General features: G+C 31.7%; 1 protein-coding gene across 5 annotated transcripts in view; it reads right to left on the bottom strand.

Annotated features, from left to right (window-relative positions):
• MOM (ATP-dependent helicase family protein) overlaps positions 1-7,828 on the bottom strand; it is an 84,005-nt gene extending 76,177 nt beyond the window's left edge. For 3 of the 5 annotated variants that reach the window (XM_088121669.1, XM_022297231.2, XM_088121672.1), the window contains exons 1-3: positions 7,541-7,828; positions 6,387-6,947; positions 5,517-6,090 (exon numbers count right to left, since the gene is read on the bottom strand). In XM_088121669.1, coding sequence (XP_087977795.1) covers positions 5,517-6,090; positions 6,387-6,936 — 1,124 coding nt within the window. In that variant the 5' untranslated portion in view covers positions 6,937-6,947; positions 7,541-7,828. The remainder of the gene's footprint in view (positions 1-5,516; positions 6,091-6,386; positions 6,948-7,540) is intronic. The other 2 variants (XM_022297229.2, XM_088121670.1) reach the window with 1 other exon arrangement.
• Between the last annotated feature and the right edge of the window lie 20,125 nt (positions 7,829-27,953).

Genomic DNA, 27,953 nt, shown 5'->3' with positions numbered 1-27,953 from the left:
TTAATAAAGATTGTGTTAGTATTATTGAGACTACGCTTGCCAATGACCACTCTTATGGTTGGGCTGGGTTTTCTTTGAACTCCAAATTGAGAAATCTGAAATCATCTCTCCGAAATTGGCATACACAGAATGAGAGGAAAAAGAAGGAAGCGGAATCCAGTATTCTTCTTCAAATTTCCTCCTTGGATGCTAAAGAGGAAGTAAGTGGTTTGTCTAGTGAAGAAGTCAAGAACAGAAGTAACCTTCAAGTGAGTCTGCTTAATATTTATGTGGAGAATGAAAGGAACATGTTTCAAAAAAGTAAGATTCAGTGGCTGAAGGAGAGAGATGAAAATTCCTCCTTTTTTCACAAATTTCTGGCAGTTAGAAAGAGAAGGTCAGTAATTTCTGAAATGTGCAATGAGAATGGTCAGATGCTGGTTAATTAAAAGGAGATTGAAGAGGAAATCTTTGCTTTTTTCGAAAAGTTATATCATGTTGACAATGGCATCAGATTTTCTCCTAGAGGGATCAACTGGCGGCCCATTTCTTCCTCGGATCGTCTGCTGCTTCAAAGGAACTTCGAGGAATCTGAAATAAGACTTGCTTTGAATGATCTTGGCAAAAACAAGGCACCAGGCCCCAGGCCCCGATGGATTTACATCAGAGTTTTTTGTCTGTTTTTGGCAGCATCTGAAGGAAGATTTCCTTCGACTCTTTATGGAGTTTCATAGGAATGGCCATATTAATGCTTGCCTCAAGGAGAACTTTATTTGCCTCATTCCTAAAAAGACAGCAGCATTGAAAATTCGTGATTTTAGGCCTATAAGTCTTTGCTCCTCAATTTATAAGATAATGGTCAAGGTTTTAGCAGAACGCCTTAAGAAGGTTATGCCCTCAACAGTATCCATTACTCAAAGTGCTTTTATTGAAGGAAGGAATATTCTTGACCCGATCTTGATCGCCAATGAAGCAGTAGAGGATTATAAAGCCCGAAAGAAAAGTGGCTGGATTCTTAAACTTGATCTTGAAAAGGCATTCGACAAGGTTGATTGGGCCTTCCTTGAGGACGTTCTTTCACAAAAACAGTTTGGGAAGAATGGCATAGATGGATCCATGGGTGCGTTAGAGACACCAAGTTCTCCATCTTTATTAATGGAAGACCTAAGGGTCGTATTTTGGCTTCAAGAGGTTTAAGACAAGGTGACCCTTTGTTGCCTTTTCTCTTCCTTCTTGTTGGGGATGTCTTCAGCAGTATTTTGGACAGCATCAATGTGGGAGGGTTTTATGAAGGTTTCTTGATCGGAAGAGATAAGCTCCACATATCTCACTTACAATTTGCTGACGATACTCTTCTTTTTTGTAAGGACATTGATGGTATGTTGGATAACCTTATCAAGGCTATTAAAACTTACGAGCAAATGTCGGGATTTTCGGTTAATTGGGAGAAATCTGCTATATGTGGTATTAATATACAATCTGGAAAAGTTCTTCAAGTAGCTGAATCCTTGAATTTCCAGGTTGCTTCCCTCCCTTTTCAGTATTTAGGTCTACCTCTTGGGGGTAATCCGAATTCAGCAGTATTTTGGAGTCCCATCTTAGAAAAAATTGAGAAGAAGTTGGATAGATGGAGGCCGTTTCAATTATCTAGAGGAGGTCGCCTAACACTTTGTAAGTCGGTCTTATATAATCTCCCTCTTTATTACTTTTCTTTGTTTCAAATTCCTTCAGGAGTTTGCAAACAAGTTGAAAGGAAGATAAGATCCTTCCTCTGGAATAGTGGTTCTTCTGGCTCTTTAAATCATCTGGTAAATTGGAAGATCTCTTCTTTGCTATTGGAGGAGGGTGGTCTGGGAGTTGGCGGTCTTTCTAAGAAGAATTCTGCACTTTTGGCCAAATGGGGCTGGCGATTCGGGAGCGAACCAGTCGCATTATGGCGTAAAGTGATTGTAAGCTTATACGGCGAATCTGAGTTGGGTTGGTCCTCGGGTATTATGAAGAATGGTTGCCTTAGAAGACCTTGGATCAACATCTCTCGGCATTGGTTGCGTTGGAACAAGTTTTCGACTTTCAAACTTGGTACTGGTGAGCGAATTCTGTTTTGGGAGCATAAATGGGCGGAGGATCAGCTTCTTAGGGATAAATTCCCAAAGAATTTTAGGCTCTCACTTTTGCCTTCAGGGACAGTGGCTGATTTTTGGGATTCTCATACTTTGTCTTGGAAAATTATGAAGCGGAGGCTATTAAAGATGATGAGATAGAAGAATTTATCTCATTATTGTCCTTGCTTCATTCTTTTCACCCTAGCAAAATTCCGGATAGCAGAAAATGGTCATTGGGCAGTTCGGGGTTATTCACTGTTGGTTCAATTTGTAAGCTGGGCAGTGATATCTCTATGCCAAAAGCCTTATTCAAGGCTATTTGGAAATCCAAGAGTCCAAAAAAAGTGAGCTTCTTTACATGGATTCTTCTTTATGTGAAGGTTAATACAATTGATGTTCTTCAAAAGAAGCTTCCAAATACTAGTCTACTACCTTCAGTCTGCTCCTTTTGTTTGGCTAATCAAGAAAGTATGATTCACATTTTCTTCTTTTGTCCCTACGCAAGACAGTGTTGGAATTCTCTGCTGGAAGAATTCAATGTGGCATGGGTTTTTGGTAATGAGGCGGCGGATAATCTGTGTCGGTTACTTATGGGGCCTGTTTTGAATCCCAAAGCTTCTATTCTTTGGATTAACGGAGTAAAGACCCTGGTACATGAGCTGTGGTTTGAAAGGAATTTGAGGATTTTTGAAGATAAGAGGCAATCTCCTTCAGCTCGTTTTGATCTCGTCAAATATAAGGCTTCGCAATGGAGTTCTCTATCTCCCTTATTTAATCCTTATTCTCCTAGTCTGATTTGTTCGAATTGGAGTGTTTTTGTTGCTTCTTTATAAGTTTCTTTATCTGTATTATTTTGTTTTTTCTTTGTACCCTCACTCTTTCGAGAGTTTGTATCTTTGAACAATTTTGTTCTTTTTCATTATCTTAATGAGAAGTTCGTTTCTTGTTCAAAAAAAATTACAAAAGAATCTCCTATAAGTAAGGCACCAAGATGCTGTAGTAATTTGTACATTTTCACAAAAAAGAATCTCCTATAAGTAAGCCACCAGCAAGTTAAAGCAAAAGGACCCCAAAAGAAAAGGTGCTCCTGATTTTCTCCACTGTTCATGCATAAGACACACCGAGAAGGTTGCAAAGCAAAATCAGCTAGCTTCTTCTGGAGAATGTTGGCAATATTGACCTTACCATTAATCAAAATCCATGCTAACACACTGATTTTCTTTGGACAATTCGACTTCCAAAGAGCTGAAAAAATCCTTTTTGAGATAGAACAATCCGGCCATTTTGATGAGGTCAAAGAGCTTACGGAAAAACACCTGAAGGTTCGAGCGACCAAAATCTTTGGTAATCGCTGCTGGAAATAAAGAAGTTCAGCTCTGAGAATTGTGCCAATTCGGCCTCCTTCAAAAATCGTCTTGCTTCAATCTTCCATGAACTAGTATTGTAATCCCAAAAACTAGCCACAACACCTGCTGGGTTAGAGGAGATTCTGTGAATGAGAGAAAACCGATCCTTAAGGGGAATTCCACCAGCCCAAGAATGTGACCAAAAATGAGTTCTTGTACCATTGCCAACTTTGAAATGACAAAACCGATCCACTTTTTTCCATTGATTGGCTATATTAATCCAAGTACATCTAGCACACCCATTTCTTCTTTCTAAAGTACGCCAATCAAGAGGATCTGGTCCATATATGCTGACTATTACTTTTCTCCAAAGAGCAGAAAATTCCACACCAAACCGCCAGCCCCATTTAGCCATTAAGGCATCATTCTTCTTTGACAGTGGCTGAGATGTGATGTTCCAATTTACCAATTGTTTCAAAGGGGCTTCAGAATTGCCTTCCCAAAAGAAATTTCGCATATTTTTCTCAATTTCTTTTCTGATGTTAGCACTTATTGTTTCTAAACGTTATTATTAAGGAAAGCGGAGATGAAGGGTTTCGACCTCCATTCTGAGGCACTTTTCTTCCCTTCTTAAAGTTTGAAGGGGTCCCATCACATTATTATGGTTGTATTTATGCCTTGGTTCTCCAAACGTCTCTTCATAGTTCGAGGTCCTATCTTACTATGAGGTTATCATCTCTTTTAAAGGAAGCCTTTTTTTTGGGTTCTTGGGGAGTCGGCCTTCTCTCTCATGGCTATTTATACTTCAGTTTGTTGTAGTCAAGCTTCTTCATTGGTTTTTCCAAGATTCTTCCAGAGTTTCTTTTTCTCATTTTTGCCTGTTTCATCATGGAGTATCCACCAAGAGTTTCTAAAGAAGACTGTGTTTCTAGAATAGGAACCTTTTACGGTTCTTCAAGCTTTGAAGCTGCCATTCTCATAATTCTTCAATGGTGGTTTTTGGGTTTTAATGTTCTTTATCTTTTCTCTGTGTTTGTGTTTGTATTGCTCCTTGTTGAGCTTGTCCTTTGTTATTTTTGTCCTTTCTCAGTTGCTTTCACCCACTTGAGGTTTGTATCCTGAACTTTTCATATATCAATGGAAAGTTGTTTCTTGTCCAAAAGAACAAGATCTTGGATAGAAACTGTTTCTAGATTTTGGTTTATACTAGTGAGAACAAATTTAAACATATTTACCCTCGACCCCTACGCTTTGAATGGCCCCTACAACTTCATTAAACTATCGAGCTTCTCCTCATTATTTGAGCAAAATAAAAGAATCCTCTACCATTTTCTTTGATTAATCAAACACTGACAAGGGATTTGGGAGCAAACAAATCCAAAGAAAATTATCCAAATATATTTGCATACATAATAATTCAACAACTATTGTTATAGATAAGTTTTTATACTTCTGTACATGTAGATTATCATTTTTTTTTTTTTTTTTTGCTTTTTTATGTAAAGCATCATTATCTCAACAACAATCTCGTTTTGTCACCCTAGGTGCATTAACCAATATGGGCATAGCCTTAACAAGGCCTTATTATACTAAATAACGTATTATTTACAAGTTTTTTGTGTGTGTTTTGTGTGGATATGGTGGTATAGACAAGTTTTACACTGTGTGATGAATCCAAATGTACCCAATTAAGTGAACAGGTCCAACAAACAACATGATTCAAATTATATACACCTTTCATTCTGCCTCCACTTATAGCAAGTGTGGCATCCAAAGGTTCACAGTCATAATGTATGTTATCTATGCCATCTATTTTTTTAATTACAAAAATACTGCATTCCCTATCAGTATGATTTTGACAACAACACTAAATTAACTACAAGTGCTGAATTCTACTTCATGCATGATCCTTACCATTCACAATTCAATGACATATTGGTATCTCCTATTGTTTAATATAATTATTAATGAGTAAAGGCAAAAAAACATTCTGTGGTATATGTGGACTCCATGTTCAATTAGTAAGCAATGGTTCTTTAAATTACAACAAATACTTGACATCCAAAAATAACATAGTCAAGACTAATACCTTTGTCTCTCCAAACATTTGTCACATGTCTCAACTTTATCGCTCTGTCTACATGGAGATGATGATGATTCGATGGCTCCAGCAGGTGAAGGGCAGCTATTTTCACTTTCATTCCTTGCCGATCCATTAGAATCCAAGTCCACACTTCTTTTTCTTTTCAAAGAAATTAATTTACAATCCCCATCTGAGTCAATATGGTCATCAGCCGGCATTGCTCCCAGTATAGAATTGGGATTGGTTCTCTCTGATGTTTTCAATTTTCCACTTGAATAGATAACTGCATCTACACTACCTCCATCTCCATTTGATAGTCTAGTCAGCTCTTCTTCCTTGGAGGACTTCTGGCTTGCTGGAAAGAAATCCAATCCAACATCATTTTCCACTACTTCCTTAGCAATTTTAGTTCTAGTCTCATCAAAGTCCTCCAAAGCTCTAGTTGAGGATTCCTCTAGACATTTGACACTCAATTCTTTACTCTTGTCACTGAACTTATTGCTACCATTCAAGTTTTCCTTGCAACCATTGCTATCACCATGAGTGTCGCTCTTTGGCATCTTCCGCCGCTCTTGACAGCCTACAATACAAGGAGAAGAAAAAATAGGAAGACATGATCATCAATTAGTTGAAATAGCACTAAGTAATTAAGATAAAAATAATAATAATACAGTGATGAGAACTGGATTCTAGCCATTTACTTAATGATTATATCCATTTACTTAGTGATTATATTTGCATACATATAAAAGGAAATCAACTGATTGATAGTGGGTGAACTGAAGTCACTCTAAAAAATAATAATATGGACCAAGTGCGAATGGGAATTTCCATGGAGGAAAGGATGCATAAAAGGAGAGAATACAATTAAGATACCAGATGAATTAGCCTTCTTAAGCTTTTCCCTATACAATGCCCTGTAAGCACGAGCATCCATTCTTTTACTTTTGGCATGTTCGGAAACCTCATCTTGTTTTCCAGAGTTACCAACCTCTCCAGTTCCAAGAGTCAACTGTTTAATACTTTTCTCCTTCTTTTCTTTTTTTCGCTTAATATTTGGTGAACCGGAGCTTTTATCTGATTTCTTAGATCCCGATCCTGAAGAGGTAGATGAAGACTGATTTTTACCCCTCTGAGATCTCCTAAGTAAATTAAGCCTGTCTTGATCTTCAATGGTACCACGTTTCTTTTTATCACAAGGAGTGCTGGGTGGTTGCTTCTCAAGTCGCTCAGATTTTCTAGAACTGGAAGGGGTTGAAACAATCTTCTTTTTCCATGATGTCTCTCTTGCAGACCTTCTTAAAGCAGATGTATCTGGCGTAGAAGAACCCGCCCTTGTCGTAGCCTTGTCACCATTTTGTTTCCCTTTTGGATTGTTGTTTTCCTCATTCTTTGCTCTGACACTAGATCGAGTATCCTTTACCATACTTCCAACTACTGCTTATTGAACAAAAACATTTCCATTAGAAGAGAGTAATGTAAAAGCTCTAACTACAAACATATGGAATTAAACGCCATATCCAATTAGTTAAAATGTCTGCTTTTCTGTAACACAGTACATAAAGCTTTTACAATATTTGTCATTAAACAGCCTATCATTTTGAGGCCTAAGCACACAAAAATAATAATAAAATAAATAATATCAATCTACAACGCTCGTCCTAAATAAAGTTGGAAGTGGTATACTAAATCCCACACACGAATTAACAGCATCATTTATTTGAACCAGATTGCATAACCACAACAATTTTATCCCAAAAAAAATATACCAAAACAGAGTATTATGCGACCATGATCATGGGCTTATCTAAAGCAACCAAGTTGAAGCGCATGGCAAAATAAAAGCTTATGCAAATGCTCCAAATGGAGCATGCAACGCAAAGTGAACTCAATTCGAAGTACCAGTTGCTAAATTAGACTGACATTACCAAGAAGACCTCGCTAATGACATACCGTAAACCCTAATATATTCCCGCAAACCCACATTACCAAACAAGAAAAGAAAAAAACGAGAACAACCACATACATACCTCTACCGTATGAACTGCATGTAGATAGAAGAACCCTAATTCCACTAACAGATGAAACTCGAGGAAAACTGTGAGCTCGTCTCCTAATTTCTGAATGTAGAGACTAAAACATAACTTTCAGAGAAGTTCGGTGTAATTCTTGGACCAACATGCATGTAATCTCCAGAAAAGCAAACCAGATTTGAACTGCAGATTGAGAAATGAGGATCAGGAGAATACAATTCTCGCGTCGCCCGTTAGGTACTGTTTCGTTTGCTTGAGAGGCACGTGAGATTTTGCAATATCTTCTACTTCTATATTGATGGGGGATTTTCTTTTCTTATGACTCCTTTTTTTTTTTTGTACAAATTTAGTCCTAAAAACTAAAAAAAATGAAGAGAAAAAAAAGAGAGAATATGGAAAAGAGAAAGATTAATTAGAGAGAGAGAAGATTAAGCGAAAAAAGAGAGAGATTAATTGGAGAAAGATGGAATAGTGGAGAGAAGATAAAATATTAATATGAGGGATAGAAGAATTAAAAAAAAGGTGGATTGAATTTCATCCCTAAATTTTTAATTTTAAACTTTAACTACTAGAAAAATTAAATCATTAAAAACTTCTATAAGTGGAAAAATTGCATCTCTACCACTTTCAATTTTAAAAACTAAACTCATGTTAAGGAAATTGATAATGAGACTCTGGAGAAGTGGAAGTCAATCGTACTAGCAATTTTCCTTCAAGGCTATCACTGTAAAGCGTGAGAAATTTCAAATTCAAGGCTTTCGAGCTTTTTCCATATTTCTGAAATCTGTTCAGGAGGGGCTTTATACTAATTTAACAAGTAAGTAATTCTAAAGAAGTCATAAATGAAACGAACTATAATTTAATACATCACAATTGTCCTCTATGAGTTTTCATATTATGAAACTGCTACATAATAACTTCATTGTCCATTTTATCAAATAAATATTTCTCAATACATGTGATAAGACTATCATTCATCCACTAGTCTCCTATCCAATTACGCAATCAAGTCTGAACAATACTCATAGCATAAAACATTCTCTCCAGAGTAAATATTGCAACTACTAAGACTAATGCCAATGTGAGCAACCGATAAACTAATAGGTAAACTTTATCTTTAACTGTCATCATCATTTTTAGTGTAAGATCACTGATATTTATTAGTTCAACAAATATAGTATTTGAACGCATATCAATGATGTAATTTTGAAGCTAATTGATGTGATCATAATGGACCCAAGACTTAACCTACACCAACATGAAAGAAGAGCTGGTAGAAAGATCCTAAAAAATAAAAAGACTTTATTGGAACCACCAACAAATTTTGTCCATCTTGAAGGGTGTTGCATCAACCATCAAAGGTCAAAAGGAAGAGGAAGATGGAGGAAAGGCCAATTGAATGACCAAACTTCAAGGACGTGCCACTCACAAACTTGTGGGGTGCCCACATGCGCAGTAGCCCACGCGCCCCAACATCGCACGCACCCTCTGCTGCTCACCTCTACCCACACGTGCCCACAGCCCACCAGGCGGCCCTACTGCACACCCTCACCAGCTACATGCCCTGCCTCTCACGCCCATGCATGCCCTATTCGCCTACCGCTAACCTCGCAAGGCGTCAACACCCACGCCTACACACGTCGGCCATCCTCGCCCATGTACGCACCCGTCCACCTCCAATATGCACGCCTGCACAGCGTGCCTCGCCCTCGCCTATGCGCGCCAGGCTCTGCAGCAATCCCCTACATACCACAACCTTTCCGCGCGCGCCTGTCTATGCCTCCCCCCCCCCCACACACGACCGTCGTTTTGGCACCAATTGGTACCTTGACGCTCACTCCATTGCAAAATCTAAAGAGATCTTTTCCTTATTTTGTTTTAAAAAACTTTTGGGATTATTTTATTTGCTTTAAATTTTATTTAGTTTATTTTATTTCTTTAGCAAATCATATCCCCCCCCCCCCCACCAATATTACTCATGGAGTGTTTCCAGTCTTGAACCAACTATACGTTTTGATTCAATTGGCTAGAGGGTCAAGTAGTTCATATGTTTAGGTTGTCGTTTATCACTAATCCTCAAGAATAATAAGATCAGTAGTTGAAAAATCTCTAGGATAAAATTAAGCGAGACGAATAAGTTTGTCTTTCAAAAGCAGCAAATGAGTTGTTTGAATTCAAGCATGCTACACAAAGATGTAATTCAGTACTTGTTTCGGTAAAACAGTTTTTCAACTCTTGAAGTTGCATATCAACGACCGTGTAAAAAATCTCAACAGGATAATAGTGCATATTTGTGATTGTTCGAGATTTTCGTCTTTTCTTCCCTCGAGTCGAAAACATATCATCCATATCAAGCATTTCACCATCATGCTTATCACAAAAATTAAAAACTTTATCTAGTATTTAATCCCAACCTGATTCTCTCATTGTTTATATGTAATCTTTCTTTACAAATCTTAACCATAATCATTGCATTCACGATATCTCTAGATCTTTTATCTATAGTGCCTGAGACAATTCATTTGTGATTCCCAATATAACTTTCATATGATGCATATGAAAAATGAAATCAAACGTATGAATCAAATTTATTAGAACCTTTGCTTCATATTTTGTTCAAAAGTTGACCCATCCTCTACAATTGTCTCGAGTACATCACTAATTGGTGAGAACATTGCAATAAAGCTGACTATAGCATTGTAATGTGATCATCATCGTGTATCTCCTAGTCGTTTAATAATTGTTTCTTCATTTAGTTCTCGCCCATTTGATATCTCACCATTATCCAAGCTTCAAGAGTTATAACACTATGTTTTTCTCTTAAAATATCTCGACGTATTGATGATGCCCCAACATTTATCACATTTATAACTAACAAAAAAAGATCACCACTAATATTTACATTATTTGCTTTCTTAAGCGACAGAGAATTTGTAGTTGTAACATGTACAATACTAGCAAACCATTCAATCATATGTCCTTTGTCCTCATATCTCAACACAATTGATATTTGTTCTTTCGAATATATATCCTTAAACTCATCAATCAAAATTTAAAAGAACTCATCACCAATATCTCTTATGATTGCATCAACAATTTTTATTGTGATACAATCCACAAAATCTTTTTATATATATGATGCAATTAGTTTTAAATTTGTAGGAACATTTCTCAAAGCAACACATTTTCAACATCCTTATCGTGGTTGCATAGCCACCGTAAGAGTTCAGAAAAATTCCCTTCATTTTATGAATCTTCATGTTCATCATGCCTACAAAATGGAAGCGCTTATTTTAACAAAAATCGAGCACAATCAATTGTTGCACCTAATCAAGTTCGATAATCAATTCTTACTTGGTCAAACATCTTGCTAATAAATGTTTCGATGTGTTGTTTTTGCTTCAAAAGAGCTTCACATTTCCTCCAAGCTTGGTCGTGCACACTATTTGATCCTTCAATATGAGTTTGTAATTTCTCATTTTTCTTTCAATTTAAAAATCATTCACCAACAAAATGGTCACCGTCTGAGTGCTCTCCAACTTTTGTTGGAATAAATAGCAACATAAACAAAAGGCCTCGCCTTTCAAAATATTATATTACAACCAATTAAAATATTCAGTAAAACCAAGCTGGATTTAATCGTCTTGACTGTGACCCAAATTTCTTCAATGGAAAAGTATTATTTTGAGGGTGGCAAGGTTCTTTTTTTAAACATGCTTTACGAAATTAATCTCGAATATTACAATTGTAATCAATAATGCTAGTTCTTAGATCATGACTTGTAGATAATTCTTCTAAATTTACTTCCGTAAAATATCTATCCGAATTATTATTACTTTTATTCAATAGAGATGATGAACCAACCAATTTTCTTTTATAGTATATATCCATTTAGGTTTCAAATTAAATATACAAGAATATTAAGCTAAAATAAAAATAAGAATGACAATAATTATATGTATAAAACAAATTGAAACATGACAGTCTTATATTCTAGCTCAACATTTTATAATTATTATATTTTAAATAATTTCAAATTCATATCATAAATGATGTAAAGTTAAAGAAAATGTATCTTAAATAATTAATCTCCAAATAGTCGACTTCCTTAGACTCTACAGATTGCAAAATTCAGATTAAAAAATAATATAAAATAAAAACAATCGAATCTCAAAAATGATGATTTAAAGAGAAACAAAGATATTCGGTAGATGATACAATAGTTAATAGAAAAATATTACCTATATGTAACAGCAACGTATAAATTGAAATAAAAAAAAAATTAGCCTTGAAATTGCGAGCATGAATAATATTAAATAGACGACAATCGATGTATCAAAATTAAAAAGAATGTCCTGTAGGTTCATAAGAATAGGTGGTGGCTACACCATTTAAAATTTAGGGTTTAGATATCTCACTAATTTATATATTATATTCTTTCTTTTTTTTAAAGATTGACAAATTTGTTTAGGAAACTTTCCGTTTTTCAATTCTTTTAATTTAAAAAAAAAATTAAATTATACATAATTTTTAGGAAAAATTAATAGAAATATTTTTCCTTCTTTTAAATTCACTAGTTAGAATCACGTGCATTGCACGTGGTTTCAAATATTTTGAACATATATTTTTTTTTGGTGAAATTTAAATTTTGAATAAATAAACTTTTTATTGAGTTGAAATATGAAATATTTTGAAATGAATTAAAAAAAAACAAAAAAAGGGAAAAAAATGAAAGAGATCATATAGATAATTAAAGTTTAATTACATATAATGTAATTCAAATGAAAGTTGTAAAGTAAAATTGTTACTTCATAGGTATTTGTTTGTCTTTTATGAATAGTTTGATTTATTATTTATGAAAAAAATGACAGGAATATATTTAATAATAGATCTATAGGTTAACTTAAAATAAATTAAAGAAATATATAATAAATTGAATATTGATTGAAGAAGAATCTCTCTATGAACAACATTTTTTATATGTGAGAGGGACAACTTTGATCATATGGTGATTTAATAAGAAAATAAAAATCACTCCCACCTCAATTTAATAAACAAAATACTCAGGATGTATCATACTACAAAATAAATAAATATATATAAATATCAAATAAGAAATCCAAAAGTAGCTAAGATTATTAAAACAACAATGGTCCAGAGAGATAAATATGGTTTTTTTTTTGTAATTTTCATAATCGTCTCTCTTACTATTTTTATGGTTGGATTGTGTTACTTTCAAAGATTTTATTGTTTAATTTTTTCTATTTTTGTTGAAACCCTGGTGGTAACTGAAAACCATCTCTGGGTTAAAATTTTTCAAAATTTGTTGAAGTATACCTCTAAGAAATTCAAAAGTTCATGAAAACAACAATTAAGCAGATAAATACAAACATTAAATTTAATTTTATAGGAATTCAAAAGGAGTTGAGATATAAAAAAACGTTAATAATCACTCCATTTAGAATACCGTACACTCATTATATTATATACAAAAATTCACATCAATTTAGATAACATAATCCTCAGTATATAAATTCAAATTAATTAATAAAAAGTATAAATATAAAATAAGAAATCCAAAATAGTTAAGATCATGAAAACAACAATCAAAAGGGATAAATAAGAACATTAAATATAATTTTTTATTTTACCTCTTCAATTTCTGCATTGGCAAATCTTCATTTGGCATGTTCAATGTTTTCCTACGAAGAAAGAAAACTTTTAATTTCATTATTTTTGGGAATGTTTAAAAGAAAACTCTTTGTAGATACTTTGGGAGAAATAAAAGAATACAAATTTTGATGTATCAGAACTTACTTTTCTTTCCTTTTATAAATAGTTGTAAGGGAATAGACTCATTGTTTCGTCTTCACACCTGTAAATCGATCACATCCATATGTGAATGGACACACTGATTCTCTCAACCGACAACTCATTTTTAATAATTTGCAATCACACCTAAACATGAATGTATGCATTGTTTGTTGAACCGTCACAACTGATTTAGATTAATTTCTCTCAATAGACACCTTGTTTGAACAGTCGTTTCTCGTGGAAGTTTGAAGGGTAAATTGGGTATATATTAAAAAGTTGGGGGCAAAACGGAGAGGTAAAGAGTCTCCTCCATAGCCCCATTAAGATATAAAAAAAATGTCAATAATCACTCCATTTAGAATACAGTACACTCATAATATTATATACAAAAATTCACATCAATTTAGAAAACATAACCCTCACACTATATCGTACATAAATTACTGGTCAAAACTAATCACATCAATTTAGAAATTCAAATTAATGAATAAATATAAATATAAAATAAGAAATCCAAAATAGTTAAAATCATGAAAACAACAATGGATAAATAGGAACATTAAATATAATTTTTTACTTTACCTCTTCAATTTCTGCATTCGCAAATCTTCATCTGACATGTTCAATGTTTCCCCATGAAGAAAGAAAACTTTTAATTTCATTATTTTTTAGAATGTTTAAAAGAAAACTCTTTGTAAATACTTTGGGAGAAATAAAATAATACAAATTTTGATGTATCAGAACTTACTTTTCTTTCTTTTTATAAATAGTTTGTAAGGGATTAAACTTATTGTTTCGTCTTCACACCTATAGATCGATCACACCCATGTGTGAATGGACACACTGATTCTCTCAACCGACAACTCATTTATAATAATTTACAATCACACCTATACATGAATGAATGCATTGTTTGTTGAACAGTCACAACTTATTTAGATTAATTTCTCTCAATAGACACCTCGTTTGAATAGTCGTCTCCCGTAGAAGTTTGAAGGGTAAATTGGATATATATTAAAAAGTTGAGGACAAAATAGAGAGGTAAAGATTCTCTTCCATTACCCAATTTAAATATAGTATAGATATAGAATTGCAGACAAATCTGGTACATCACAATTCACGCAAAAATCAGGTAACAAAATACATATTAAATAAAATAAAAAATGTAGCGAAAGGAAGTATCAAACCTTGGATATTGACGTCATCAAGAGGGCTTGCTGCTTGAGTGCATGGACACCAGAGATATATTTTGTTAGAGTAGATTTTTAGTACATATTATTTATGGGCCTTAATAAATCCTTCCCTTGATTGCATTTAAAAGTTTTGAATCATACCCTGCTTCAAGGTTTGAGTTGAATAGAGCCTAAAGGACTATATTACACTCAATTATTTATTTATTTATTTGCTTTTTAAATATCACTCCATTCCACAAGGGTGTTACTAACTATGGAGTTCAACTTTTCTCAAAAAAAATAAAAGAAAAGAAAAACTATGGAGTTCATCTCATGTCTTTTCTATATATAGATATGATTCGGCTTACCATTAAAAAGAAGAAAAAAATTATATATTGCCATAAATATTTTGGTTGTCATTCTTCGAGAAATGCTTGCACTATGTATTTCCATTCGTGACCATCCACACTTGCATTATTTATGTCAACTCCAGAATCCAATATTCTCTATAATTATGTATCAAATGTGTCACTTTCAATCTTTGTTTCATGAGAATAATGTCAGTTGTGTAAATCAACTAATGATGGATAAACGAAAATTTTATAAATGATATACTATCCTTAGGATTGAAGTACCAAACTTTCTTAAAGCACAAACTAACACAACCTACAAAGTCTAATTCCTCACACGTCTACTTACAAGATTTCTCAACTTCATCTCTCTATATTAGGAAAATAAAGTTTCAAAACACAAACTTAAACAACAATCTCTTGATTAATTTCTCAACTCACTCTATTAACATTAGGCGAAACATTATCAACCTTCACAATTTCTCAAATAACTACATTCACAATTTAATAACTATTATACAAAACATTATATAAAATGTGTGCTAAACAATTTCACAATTTCTCAATTTCTCAAACAAAATAAAATATAAACATCTAATATTATAAAAAAAAAAGAAAAAAAATCTAATATTATACCAAAAAAAAGAAAAAAAACACAAAAAAATCTAATATTATAAAAAAATAAAGAAAAACACAAAAAAAATAAATCTAATATTATACTAAAAAGAAAAAAACACAAAAAAACCTAAATAAATCTAATCTTATAGAAAAAAATCTAAATAACATAAAAAAAACTCACCGATGGTAGAACGGAGGCGACGTAGGAGGCCAGAACAAAGGAGTGTCGAGCTGTGGCCGGAATGAAAGAGGGAGAGAGAGGGGACGTCAGAGTCGGCAGGGAGGCGGGGAGGCGGGATGGCTGAAACGAAAGAGGGAGAGAGAGGGGGTGTTGGGCGGCGGGAGGGAGAGAGAGGGGAGTCGGGCAGCCGGGAGGCGGGGCGTCGAATCGACTGGGAGGCAGGGCGGCGCGGGAGGCCAGATGGCTGGAAGAAATGCAAGCGGTGTTGGAATTAATTTAATAATTAATTCATATGTGAGTAATAAATTAAAGAGCAATTATATTTGGGCTATTTAATGGGCATACAAGTGATTTTGATTATGGGTCCATGACTTCCCATTTAGTGGGGTGACTTGCTGAGTAGAGACCAGCCCATTAATCTTAGGGGATTATGAGAAACCCTAGGATTAACTTATAAATATATGGCTATGGTCCCCAATACACTATGTTTCTTGAGCCTCTTGTTCCCCATCAAACAGAGAGTATTGCCCATATTTGGTCTGTGTTGCATAGTTGAGGAAGACCACAAACCACAACTTCTTGCAGATCATGATCAATCTATCTAATGGTTTTAAGTAATTCTAATATCTTTATAGATTTTGGTTTTCTTCTGTGCTTAGTCCTTGGCCTTGATTGTTATGGAATTTTATGGCTTTTATTTTAGAATAATCATGAATTACGATTTGAACAAGTTTTGCATGGATGATTATTAGATCTTTAAGAGTTAAGTTCAACCATTATTCTTTTAATAACTTATTTATTTAAACAACAAGTTATTAAAATTATTTGGATTGATAAGATGTTTGAACAATTTTTACATGATTAAAATTCTTAATTGATTGAAAATTGTTCGAATTTATGCCGGACTAATTTGATAAAGTTTAATTTTTTTTAATTATCAAATTAGTTGTGATGGTATCTTTAGTTTCATTAAAAGAAAAATTAAAGAAATTGCGGCACTCAAATAAGGTGTCGTTGAAGATAACGGCTGGTGCATGGAGATAGTGCCCTAGCACCAACTATTTTTGAAATGTTGCAGTGCGCAAACTTACAAATGTATATTTTTTTGGCTATTTATTTAATTTTTAATAATTATTTATTTAGTTATCAATTTATATTCTGTTTTGAATATTATGGGCGAATTTAAATACGGAGGCCGATTTAATTTTCGTTGTGCTAATTAAAGATTGTTGATTATGGTGAATAAATTAACAATTTAATCAATACTTTGCACAATTTTTAAATTTCTATGAATGTTTTGATTTATAAATATTATTGTTAATTGTTGAAAATAACTTAGGTATTTGATTTTCATATGGAAACAATTAGTAATAATTAAGTAATAATTTTGTGAGATTTGAGTATTTTTGTTTATGCCAATTGTGATCGGCTCAAAGGAAGGTCACAATTTGGTCAAATAACAAATACACTTACAATTATGAAATTAATTATTGATATTAGATTATTGTGCGCTGCAATTAGTACTCCGTGGCCTATGTTGAGTTTTTGTTGAGTTATAATATCAATAATATTCCTTATGGGAAAATCCAGTTTTTATTTTTTATTTCTAGATTTAATAAATTGTTTAGAGGACTTTTCCCATTATTAAATTATGCATATAAAGATATTATTATTAATTTTGAAAATAATGTTGGTAGTTTTATTTTCATAAAGATAAAATTAATAATAGTTAAAGTTCTATATGTTGCACAATTGTCTGATCCTTTTGGTTGGTGTTAATTTGATGAATCATACTGCCAAAGTAGCCTATAATTTCTGATATTAATATCTTTCAAAATTATTAGATGTTTGTGGATTTGTGTATTTATGCACTCTGTAGTCGACCCAAAGGAAGACTTCTGTTTGGCCAAGTAGCAGGTCCACATATAGTTAGATAGTGATAAATATGGATAATATAAAGTTATGCCATGTGAGTGATTGTCGGCCCAAATGAAGGCTTTCACTTGATAGGATTGATTATCAATGTTTGATCACCACATTGAGAGTACCACTTGCAAGTTGATATTGTCGGCCCAAAGGAAGGCTATCAATGTTGTGTTAGGTATCTTGTTGTCCTCATTGAGTTCAATTATAAAGTATTTTTTTTATAAATACTTAAGGTTAATTTTGAGCATGTTTTATTATTGAATTAGTTATTGTTAAATATTATTAAATTGCCTGTGTATTTAAGAATAATTCCTACTCAAGTTTGCATGAATTTTTTATAAAGAAAGGAAACACTTCAACTTTTGCAAATCAATATCCCTATAAGGTTTAATTGGGATCTTGAAAAGTAGGACTAACCTTAATTACATAAGTATTATGACGGTGTTTTGCAACATTCAAGGGGTTTATGTTTAATGAGGAAATAATTAGAAAAGTTCCTTAATGATTGTTCTAAAAGGAACAAAAGGAATATAATTTAAATTTTTCGATAAAGAATAAAGGAACACTAGTGAGTACACTGAAGGATCAAATGCACAAATTTTAAAAATATTCAAGGATTTACTTGTGTTTTTTGTACACATTTGAGACATTATACAGTAGGTATGTAGTGAGTTATGATACTTGTGAGAGTAGATATTGAACTCTTAATAACCTAATTTTTAATTGATGTTTCAAGAAAAATGAGTTAAGTAAGAAAAGATAAAATTGTACTAATTAATTGTTTATTTCCTTAAAGAAAGAAATTAAAGTTGGTACTAAGGTTTATTTGAAACATATGTTCGCCTAAACCTCAAAAGAATCAAGCTGAGGAATTTTCTTGATAAATTTTGGAAATTTGAACATATAGAAAAAATATATTCCAAATACATCGCCACATAAAGTATAAAGGAAATATGGCTTCTCACTTTGTCACTTAACAAGCTAGACTTGCATATGAAAACTTATCTTATGTGTTGAATAGACTGTGGTATTTCTATTCATTGCTTGTTGGTTCTCAAGATTAAACATACATTAAAGTCTGTATTAGGAATGATCAAGGGGACATAACTGGAATTGTCAAATTAGGTGCTATTGAGAGTTTTAGTATTTTAAAACATTAATTTATAGCCTATTCAATATGACTTCTTTAAATGTTTAACAACATTGCATAAAGTTATAAGAAATTAAGTTTACTCTCCACCGATATTTGATATAGGAGAGGTATTTATTTCTAGATATCTTAAAAGTCATCATATATTAATTCGTAGTGAATGAAATCGTTATGAAATATGATGAATTGAGAAGATAAGGTCTATGACATTTGCTAACTCCTTTAAGGATTTATAGAGCTAATAAGTAATATATATTTTCAGGCAAACCTGAGATGTATGTTGCTTATAAAATGATTCAAAGGTCAAAAAGGTATGGTAAGAAATATGACAAATCATTTTTCCTTACCCTCAGTCTATTTGAAGAAAGCACTCAAGTTTGTTATAAAAAGGTTTAAGTGGTGTACCAAATAAAGAAACAACTAAAATCACTTGCAATTCAAGGTTTTACGAGACTTGGACTTAAGGTTTTTAGTTGTCACTCTAGATACACTAGTCTTTCAATATATATAATTTCTAAAGTTAGTTCACACTTAAAATTAATGTGGATGAGATCTTAAAGTTTCTTAAGGATGTTGAGTTTAGGGGGAAGATACAGTAAAAAATGTTGTATTTAAGAGAAATTTAGTTATTTGCTCTTTATAACAATATTGGTAAAGAATAAAGATTCTCTTCATTTTAGTAAAACAAACTCAACATCATTAAAAATGTCATTAAAGTAAATAAAAGATATATGAGAAATATGATTATAAATATTTTAGTTTGATAAAAAGAGTATATTCTCTACCGTTAAACAAAGTCTTATCTCTTAAAAGGAAAATGAATGTCATAAAGAATGTGTTGAAACAATAAACAACAAAGATATTTTACATTTTGTTATATTGGTTTTAAAAGCCAATGTTACAAATATAAGGCTCATCTAGTTGTTAATGTTTCAATTCTTAAGGCTGACATTAATTTTTTAGAGATCTTTTCTATAGCTTCCCGAAAAGTTCTTTCAAGTAAATGACACAATTCTTATAACTTTTTTTTTAGTTGTGTCAGATGAATATAAAGATTGGTTTATTAATTGTATAATTTATGAAATCAATAAGTTTGTATGTTTTGGAGACTTTTGATCTAGTAACACATCAAAATGTTTATATTCATCTGTGATCTCAATGAATTTTTTTTATCTGCAATTTCACAATTTTCATTACATATTGATATTATCATATGTAATATCGGAAGGTAATAAGAGTAATAATTACAGGTTTAGTGAGAGTAAATTTATTCACCTACTGTAATATGTCTGCAACATAATAAAGGCTTTATTAGAAGATGAAAACTTGCATGAACATATCTCTTTTATATTGTGAAATGATATTGTAAGATCAATCTCAAGTAACATTGAGAATTCACAAAAGAACTATGTTGAAAGGTATTGCAAGTTCTCTAGCATAAAGATTTATGCACTAGAGGATATTGAATCACTAGTGAAGATTAACTCACTGTCAATAGAGGTCCCTTGAATAATAACGTAAAATAAAAAAAAATTTATACTTAAAGTCTATATGCTTCTGTTGCAGTATTCATATCAAGAATGAAAGACAATTTTTGATAACTCTTAATTGGATCTAAAGAGTTATAAGGTGTTTAAAATTAAAAAAAAAAGTTACATGCTCACTCATCAAAATCATATTAATTAGAGATCATAAGGCTATTTGATTTTGATAATTTGAATTTTCATCTAGATCCACCGTTGAGGCTATATTCACTAAGAGTTTATAAGGATACTACTATCTCGTGGTAAAGAGCCACTATAGTCCCTTTCACCACTAAAGTTTGTGTTTATAGCATTTTGTATGTGGCAACGAACTTAAGAATATGGTTGCAAATTTTGTCATTCGGTTGTTTTGACAAAGATATGTATTTTTTCCATATTACAGCAACAAAGATTTTTGTAGGAATATTTAAACTTTAGTTGATAAAGAAAATTTAGAGTATTTTTGTTTAAAGAAATGCAACTCCATCATTGCGGATCTGCTCATTAAGGATTTTCACAAAAGTTTTACAAGCATAATGCTCATATAGATGTGAAAATTATGGTATGTATGTTGAGTGAGAGTTTGTATTTTCTTAAATTAGACATGTGGTTTTTTCTTTTCTACAAAATAAAGAAGATGGTTTATTTTGTTACTCTGAATGATTTTCTTTCTAAATGTAGTATAACATAAAGTTAGAAAGTGTAAATTTTGATCATTTTAAGGAATAAAGTTGGACCAGTTGGGAATAAACATGTTTAGATCACATTACATGTAATTCCCATGCTGCTTTTCCACACTTGATTCATGTCATTGAATATATTTGGTGTGGTGATCATTGAAGGTTGAGTCGCGATTATACATGTGACAACAGCCGCTTTGGTTCTTCATCAATATGCGAGATGGACTGGATTGTTATTAAAGGGAAGTTTATTTTAACAGCATTGAGATGTGCACTGAAGAATAAATTAATATAATTGCTAATAAAGAAAATTGTTACCCAAGTGGGAGATTGTTGAAATTAATTTAATAATTAATTCATATATGAGTAACAAATTAAAGAGCAATTATATTTGGACTATTTAATAGGCATACAAGTGATCTTGATTATGGGCCCATAACTTCCCATTTAGTGGTGTGGCTTGCTGAGTAACCAACCCATTAATCTGAAGGGATTATGGAAAACCCTAGGATTAACCTATAAATATATGGTTATTATCTCCAATACACTATGCTTCTTGAGCCTCCTCTTCCTCATCAAACAAAAAGTATTGCCCATATTTGGTATGGATTGCATAGTTGAGGAAGACCACAAACCACAACTTCTTGCAGATCATGGTCAATCTATCTAATTGTTTCAGGTAATTCTAATCTTTTTATAGATTTTGGTTTTCTTCCATGCTTAGATCCTTGGCCTTGATTGTTATGAAATTTTATGGCTTTTATTTTTGAATGATCATGAATTAGGATTTGTTTAAAATTTCCAATAGGCGGCGGGGCGGCGGAATCGTTAAGGAGAGGGTGAAAGAAGATTTGAGAAGAAGAAAATAAAATGGGGAGAAGAAATCGAGGGTTAGATTGAGGGAGAATTTCGGCGACGAAATCAATTTCGTCACCAAAAGTCTCCCCAAATCGTCGCTATTGGGGAGATAAAAATTGGGCGGGTCTTTGCCTGCCCAAATATACCTTTGGCGACGAAATCTAATTTCATCGCCAAAAACATGACGCCTAAGGCAACAAAATTTCGATCTTCGCCGACTTAGGTATCAGGTTTTGTCGCCAAAGGTCACATACTTTCGACGACGAAACCTGTTTTCGTCGCCGAAAGCTGCACCTTCAACGACGATTTTCGAAGGTCAATCCAAAACCTTTGTTCAGGTTTTGGAGTGTACTTTCAGCGACGAATGGGTATGTTCATCGCTGAAAGCACCACCTTAATTCGACGACGACTTTATAAAATCGACGCTGAAGGTGTTCCCATCGGCGACGAAATATTTCGTCGCTGAAAGCTGGAACTTTCGGCGACGACATATGATTTCGTCGCTGAAGCTGTGGTTTTCGGCAACGAAAACAGTTTTCGTCTCCGAAAGTGCCATTCGGCGACGAAATCATATGTCGTCGCCGAATCTCAAATTTCTTGTAGTGATACTGAACTATTAGATTATATAATATATTCCAACAACCCTTATATAATAGATTTTTCATTTTAATCATCAGTACGATAAACATATACTACTCATTATATTCGAAACTAGAAGGTTGTATAATATATATGTTTTATCTATTGATAATAATATATCCCAATAAGTTTTATAATATATACTGGTATATACAAATTTATCACCTTTTTACATCCCTATTTTCTTCTTTGTAAAATAAAAAACCTAGACACCTTATTATCTCCTCCTTTCACTAAGTTGGTGCCCTCTGTTCGAGACGTCCCACAACGTCCTCTAATAGTGACAACTCTCCTACGACTACATTATCTCGACCTTTGTTCGTTGTGAATTATGCGTCGTGGGTGTTGCGCCGCATATCTTGCCGTGTGGTGTTGCCCCACAGATCTTGCCAAAATTTGATAGATGTGAGCCGAACAAGGTTAAAGTATTATTTGAGCCAAGTTGATTAATAGGCTGCTGACATCTCCTCATGGCCTACACATGAAATGGGCTTATTGGATCAAAGTCTTAATCGAGCTTGGATTCGATGTTGGAGTGGAACTTCGGCACATATTGGGAAGCCATCTTTAAATTATTTTAAAAAAATTTAATTTTCCAAATAAATGTTATTAAAGATTATTGGGCTCGTGTTTTCAACTAAATTTTATTTTAAATTATTTGGTAACTTTTTTTGACAAAAATTATTTGTAATTTTTTTGAAGTAAAGTTAGATTATTTAAAAAATCCAAATGATTAATAGAGGATCTTAACCTACCTAGAAATATATTTTTTATCTATCTCGATAAATGTAGTAGGATCAGACGTTGTTCCATGAGATTAATCGAGTTGTGCATAAGATCAATAGGTTGGTAGAACTGATATGACTGCTATGGATGGTACAATACTAAGTAAACTAAGAATGTGTTTGAGCGTGATTTTAGCTGGCTAAAATCACTTTCCTTCCCATTAATCATCAGTTCTGACATCCGAAGCCATGTTAATCTCCCAAAATGTTGAATCCAACAACTATTTTGATAACATATGTGTCTGTAGATAAACTTAACAATATGAACTATCCCCAAGTACAGGGTTTCTCCTTCAATGTAAACCTGAAGATAAAGGAGAGAGAGAGAAGTTAACTTTCTGAATAAATTTTTTTTTACATCCGTGAGTGTCCAAGCCAGCTTACGCGCACCTCGACTAATGTCAAAGATGTTTGGCATGTTAGAAAATTGATTTTAAGAAAACTTAAAATCATTTTAAATTGATTTTTAAGGTATAACTTGCAGGGTGATTTTGGAAAATAAATTGTACTCAAAATCTAGTTTTCCAAAATTACTAATTCTACTATCACTCCTAAACATACCCTAATATGATCGATGGAGGTAGAATTTCTTTAAAAACTAGTTTGGTACCATCTGAAAGCATTATAATTAATTACATCTAAACTATGAATATACTTGCCAATAAAATCGAGGTAAAGTGTTCCATCAAATCCCAGTGGAAATGGTTGGTAAGAATAGTTTTGTTTTTTTTTAAATCTACCAGCTACCATCACCCACCACTTTTCTTTTACATCGATTTCGAGTCAAGAGTTCATATGTGCATATAGAGTTATTGTAATTGAAAATGAACGGTTTACCTTTAAGATTTGATCAAATCAAACCCTTTTGATAAACTTTTTTCACATTGAAAGATCATCATACCAAACGTAATATAAATGCTTGATGTTAAAAAATGTCACCAACTTTTTACGATTTAGCAAAAATCCACAAAATAAATATTATTAGATTTTTTTTGGACACGTTATTTTAAGGATCCCACATTGATAAAAGAAGGGACTTAACAATGGTTTATAATAGACATGGACTACTCCTCTATAACAAATATTATCAAATGTGATGGAGTTAAATATAAATAGGTTCCATCTTGAAACTAATTAGTGGTTCTTTTTGACTCATCGGTCGAATTTCATTTTCAAAATCAGTTAGCAATGAAAGAAGTAGTTCAAGTCTATTATAGACCTGTGTTAGGCCTCTTATCTTTTCAAGGTGGGATCTTTAACGGGATGTATTGAATGTATATAAATAAGTAGAGTTATATATTTCAAGGGTGCAGTTATACATATATTATATTTGAGGTTTCGAACATCACAAAAGGAATAAAGTAAAAAATAATTGAGATAAAATGTAGCGAAAGTAGAGAAAACTTATCAATTATTAGTTATTTTTATGATTATTCAATCAATATTTAAGTTAATCGTGAATATATCCTAGGAAATCAACCATCGTTAAAGAAAAAAGTTTTTACTAATCATGAAGTCAATCAATAATTAATATTTTTAAATCTTCTATTTTGACATTATTACTTTTAATCAAATGCAATATGTATGAGATTAGGTTTATAAAAATACATATTTATAAATATTTAAAAATAGAAGTTACTTCCTTAAAATTTCCTATTTACAATTGCTAAAGACTCAATTTGATATAACTTATTAGCTTGATTTCGTTTGTTTTTGTTGTTTCCAAATTATCATATTTGTTTATAACAACTTTTATTTTTTATTAGGTAACCTGTTTTTTAAAAGCTTGTTTTAAAATATCCTAACTAATTTTCAAAAACTATAAAAAAGTGGGTTATTTTGGAAACTCTTTTGAAAAATTTTCTATTAAGCAATTATATTGTTTTCTTTAGTGTATTCTTTTCACATATGTTATGTCACCTAGTAATTTTAAGGAAAAAGAAGATATGCAACACCAAACTCATAGATTTGTAAAGTTGAATATGCAACACCAACATTCATTTTTATTACTCATTCCATACAATTCACAAAGATAATTTGGAAAACAAAAACAATATTAAAAGAAACCAAATCATCCCAAACAACCCTCATTTAATTTCTTAATATTTGTTTTGTCAAATCACAAAACTATTCAGTTTAGATTTTTTCTAATAGTTCTCATTAGAAATTAACGAGTATATAATAGGCACATAAACTTTCATATTTTATATCTAGAAGGTTTTATAAACTTTAAAAAATATCTAATATGTTCCTAAGCTACATGTTTAAAAAGATCTGGACCTTTCAATTTTGTATCTAATAATCTCGTGGTTAAAAATATTGAATAGGTTAATTAAAAACTTATATCATACACAAAATTAAACTTTCAAAGGCCTATATTAGACATAAAAAGATCAATAAATCTATTAGACAGGAAAAGTTCAAAGACTTAACTTGTAATTGAAGGTTTTATTTTTTCTTTTTTTTTTTAATTAAAAATTCTATTTTTGGTCCTTATACTTTTAACATTTTCATTTTGATACCTATACTTTTAACTTTGGTTCATTTTAGTCCCTGTACTTTCAAAATGTAAATTTTGGTTCTCTGTACTCTAAAGGTGATCATTTTAGTCAATATTTATAAAATTGTAATACAAATTCTACACATTTAAAAATTTTTTAATATAAAGTAATTGTTACATTTTAAGAAATATATTAAGCACAGTGTCGTATTGAAATTGTGATAGAAAAAATATATTAAAATAAAATTAAGGAAACAAAATGGTTACTTTTTAAAAGTATAGGGACCAAGAAACGAATATTTTGAAAGTACATGTACTAAAATGAACCAGAGTTGAAAATGTAGGGATAAAAATGAACATTTTAAAAGTATAGAGACTAAAATGAATAAAGAACATGAATCAAAATATTATTTTAATCTTTTTTCTTTTTTTTTCCTAGTGAAAACTATGTAGCTAAAAATTTAAAACCTACTTCTAGAATGTTGAATCCCCTAAACAAGTTTTTAAAACAGAGAAAATATAAGACAGAAAGAAGCTACGAACATGTCATTATGCATTTGCAATGACATAATTAGTCAATAAAAACTTGAATATGTATTATTTCATTATGCCAAAGTGGCCTAAAAAGGAGGGTTGAAATTGTTGAATCCATATATATTAAATATAATTAATGTCATTTCATTATGACATATATTATCTCTAGCTCCAACATTCATATTTCAGGAAACTTTTGTTGTCTGAGAAATGAAAAATTGGAAGTCAAACTTCTTTCGTACTCCATATATATATGAAATATATGGCTGCTGCCGATTATTTTATTTTTTATCGTATCTTTTTAGTCAATTAGAACCACATCTTCTTAGGACTCTTCCCATCCCCACGTTCCAAACAGAAAAAAAAAAAAAACAATTTTTTTAAGATAAATAATGTCTTTAGACTCATTGAGTTATGTTCTAGTCCGTCCCTCTTAACAAATACTATTTTGATTTTTGTACTTTCAATCTAATTAGTTTATTTTAGTTACTTTTACTTTTAAAATGTTCATTTTGATCCTTATACTTTTAACATTTTGGTTCATTTTAGTTTATATATTTTCAAAATGTTTACGTTGTTCTACTTGTAATTTGGGTTCATTTTAATCCATGTATTGTTCATTTTGATCCATATACTTTTAAAAGGTGATCATTTTAGTCTATATTTGAAAAGTTTTAACACAAATTCTATACACAGTAAAAACCCTTTAGTATAAGGTATTTTTTACCTTTCAGGAAAATATATTTAACGTAGTGTCGTGTTGAAATCGTGTAATAGAAAAAATGAGATTAAAAATAAAATTAATGGATAAAAATTGTCATGTTTTAAAAGTGCATGGACTAAAACAAATATTTTGAAATTATAGAGATTAAAATGAACAAAAATTAAAAGTACAAGGATTAAAACTAATATATTGAAAGTACGACAACCCAAATAAACAAAGTTGAAAATACCAAAATAGTTTTTTAACCTATTTAATTTATTTCAAAAGACAATAACAATTTTGGCATAATGAATTAAAATCATTGGGAGTTGAATTGAAACTTTTAAAACAGGGATAAAAAACTTGAAGCTCACTCACATAGTTGGTAGGGGCACTTTATGTATTAATTTAGTTGGTTTCAAATTTTCTCCAAACTAAGTTGTTTTTTTATTTTTATTTTTTAAAATTTTTATCTCAAATGTTTTAAATTTAGTTTCAAATTCTATTTCCAATTTATTAATAAATTTTTTTAGAAAAAAGAGTTGTCAAAGTATTTAAATAATTAAAAGATGGAGGATAAAATTATAAATATATGGTACCATTTATTTCCTAAATAGTAGTATAAAACCAACTCCATTAATTAGAGTTTCAAAGACAACATTAAACGGCAAATTTATTTGACCAAACTAAAGATGGTTCGAAGATTTGGTCTTTTTTTTTTAATATTTTTTTAATAAGGTCAATTTCTTGTTTGGTACATAACCAAATATTTCAACATCTCCAACAACAGTCCAATCTTTTTTATTATTTTTTTCTTTTGATAAGCAACTTGGTTTTATTTTCAACACCAAATATTAATAAAGATTAATATAATCTCTCCAATATAATTAGTTTAATAATACAAAAAAATTTCTTGATGGTGGACTTAATAAACATGGAAACAATATTGAAACGGAAACCACCTGAATTTGGACTTC

Source organism: Momordica charantia, assembly GCF_013281855.1.
Source record: "Momordica charantia cultivar OHB3-1 chromosome 3 unlocalized genomic scaffold, Mcharantia_2.0 BLBB01000003.1, whole genome shotgun sequence".
Lineage (NCBI taxonomy): Eukaryota > Viridiplantae > Streptophyta > Magnoliopsida > Cucurbitales > Cucurbitaceae > Momordica > Momordica charantia.
Note: the sequence above shows the minus strand (reverse complement) of the source record. Positions and strands in the feature narration are given on the sequence as shown.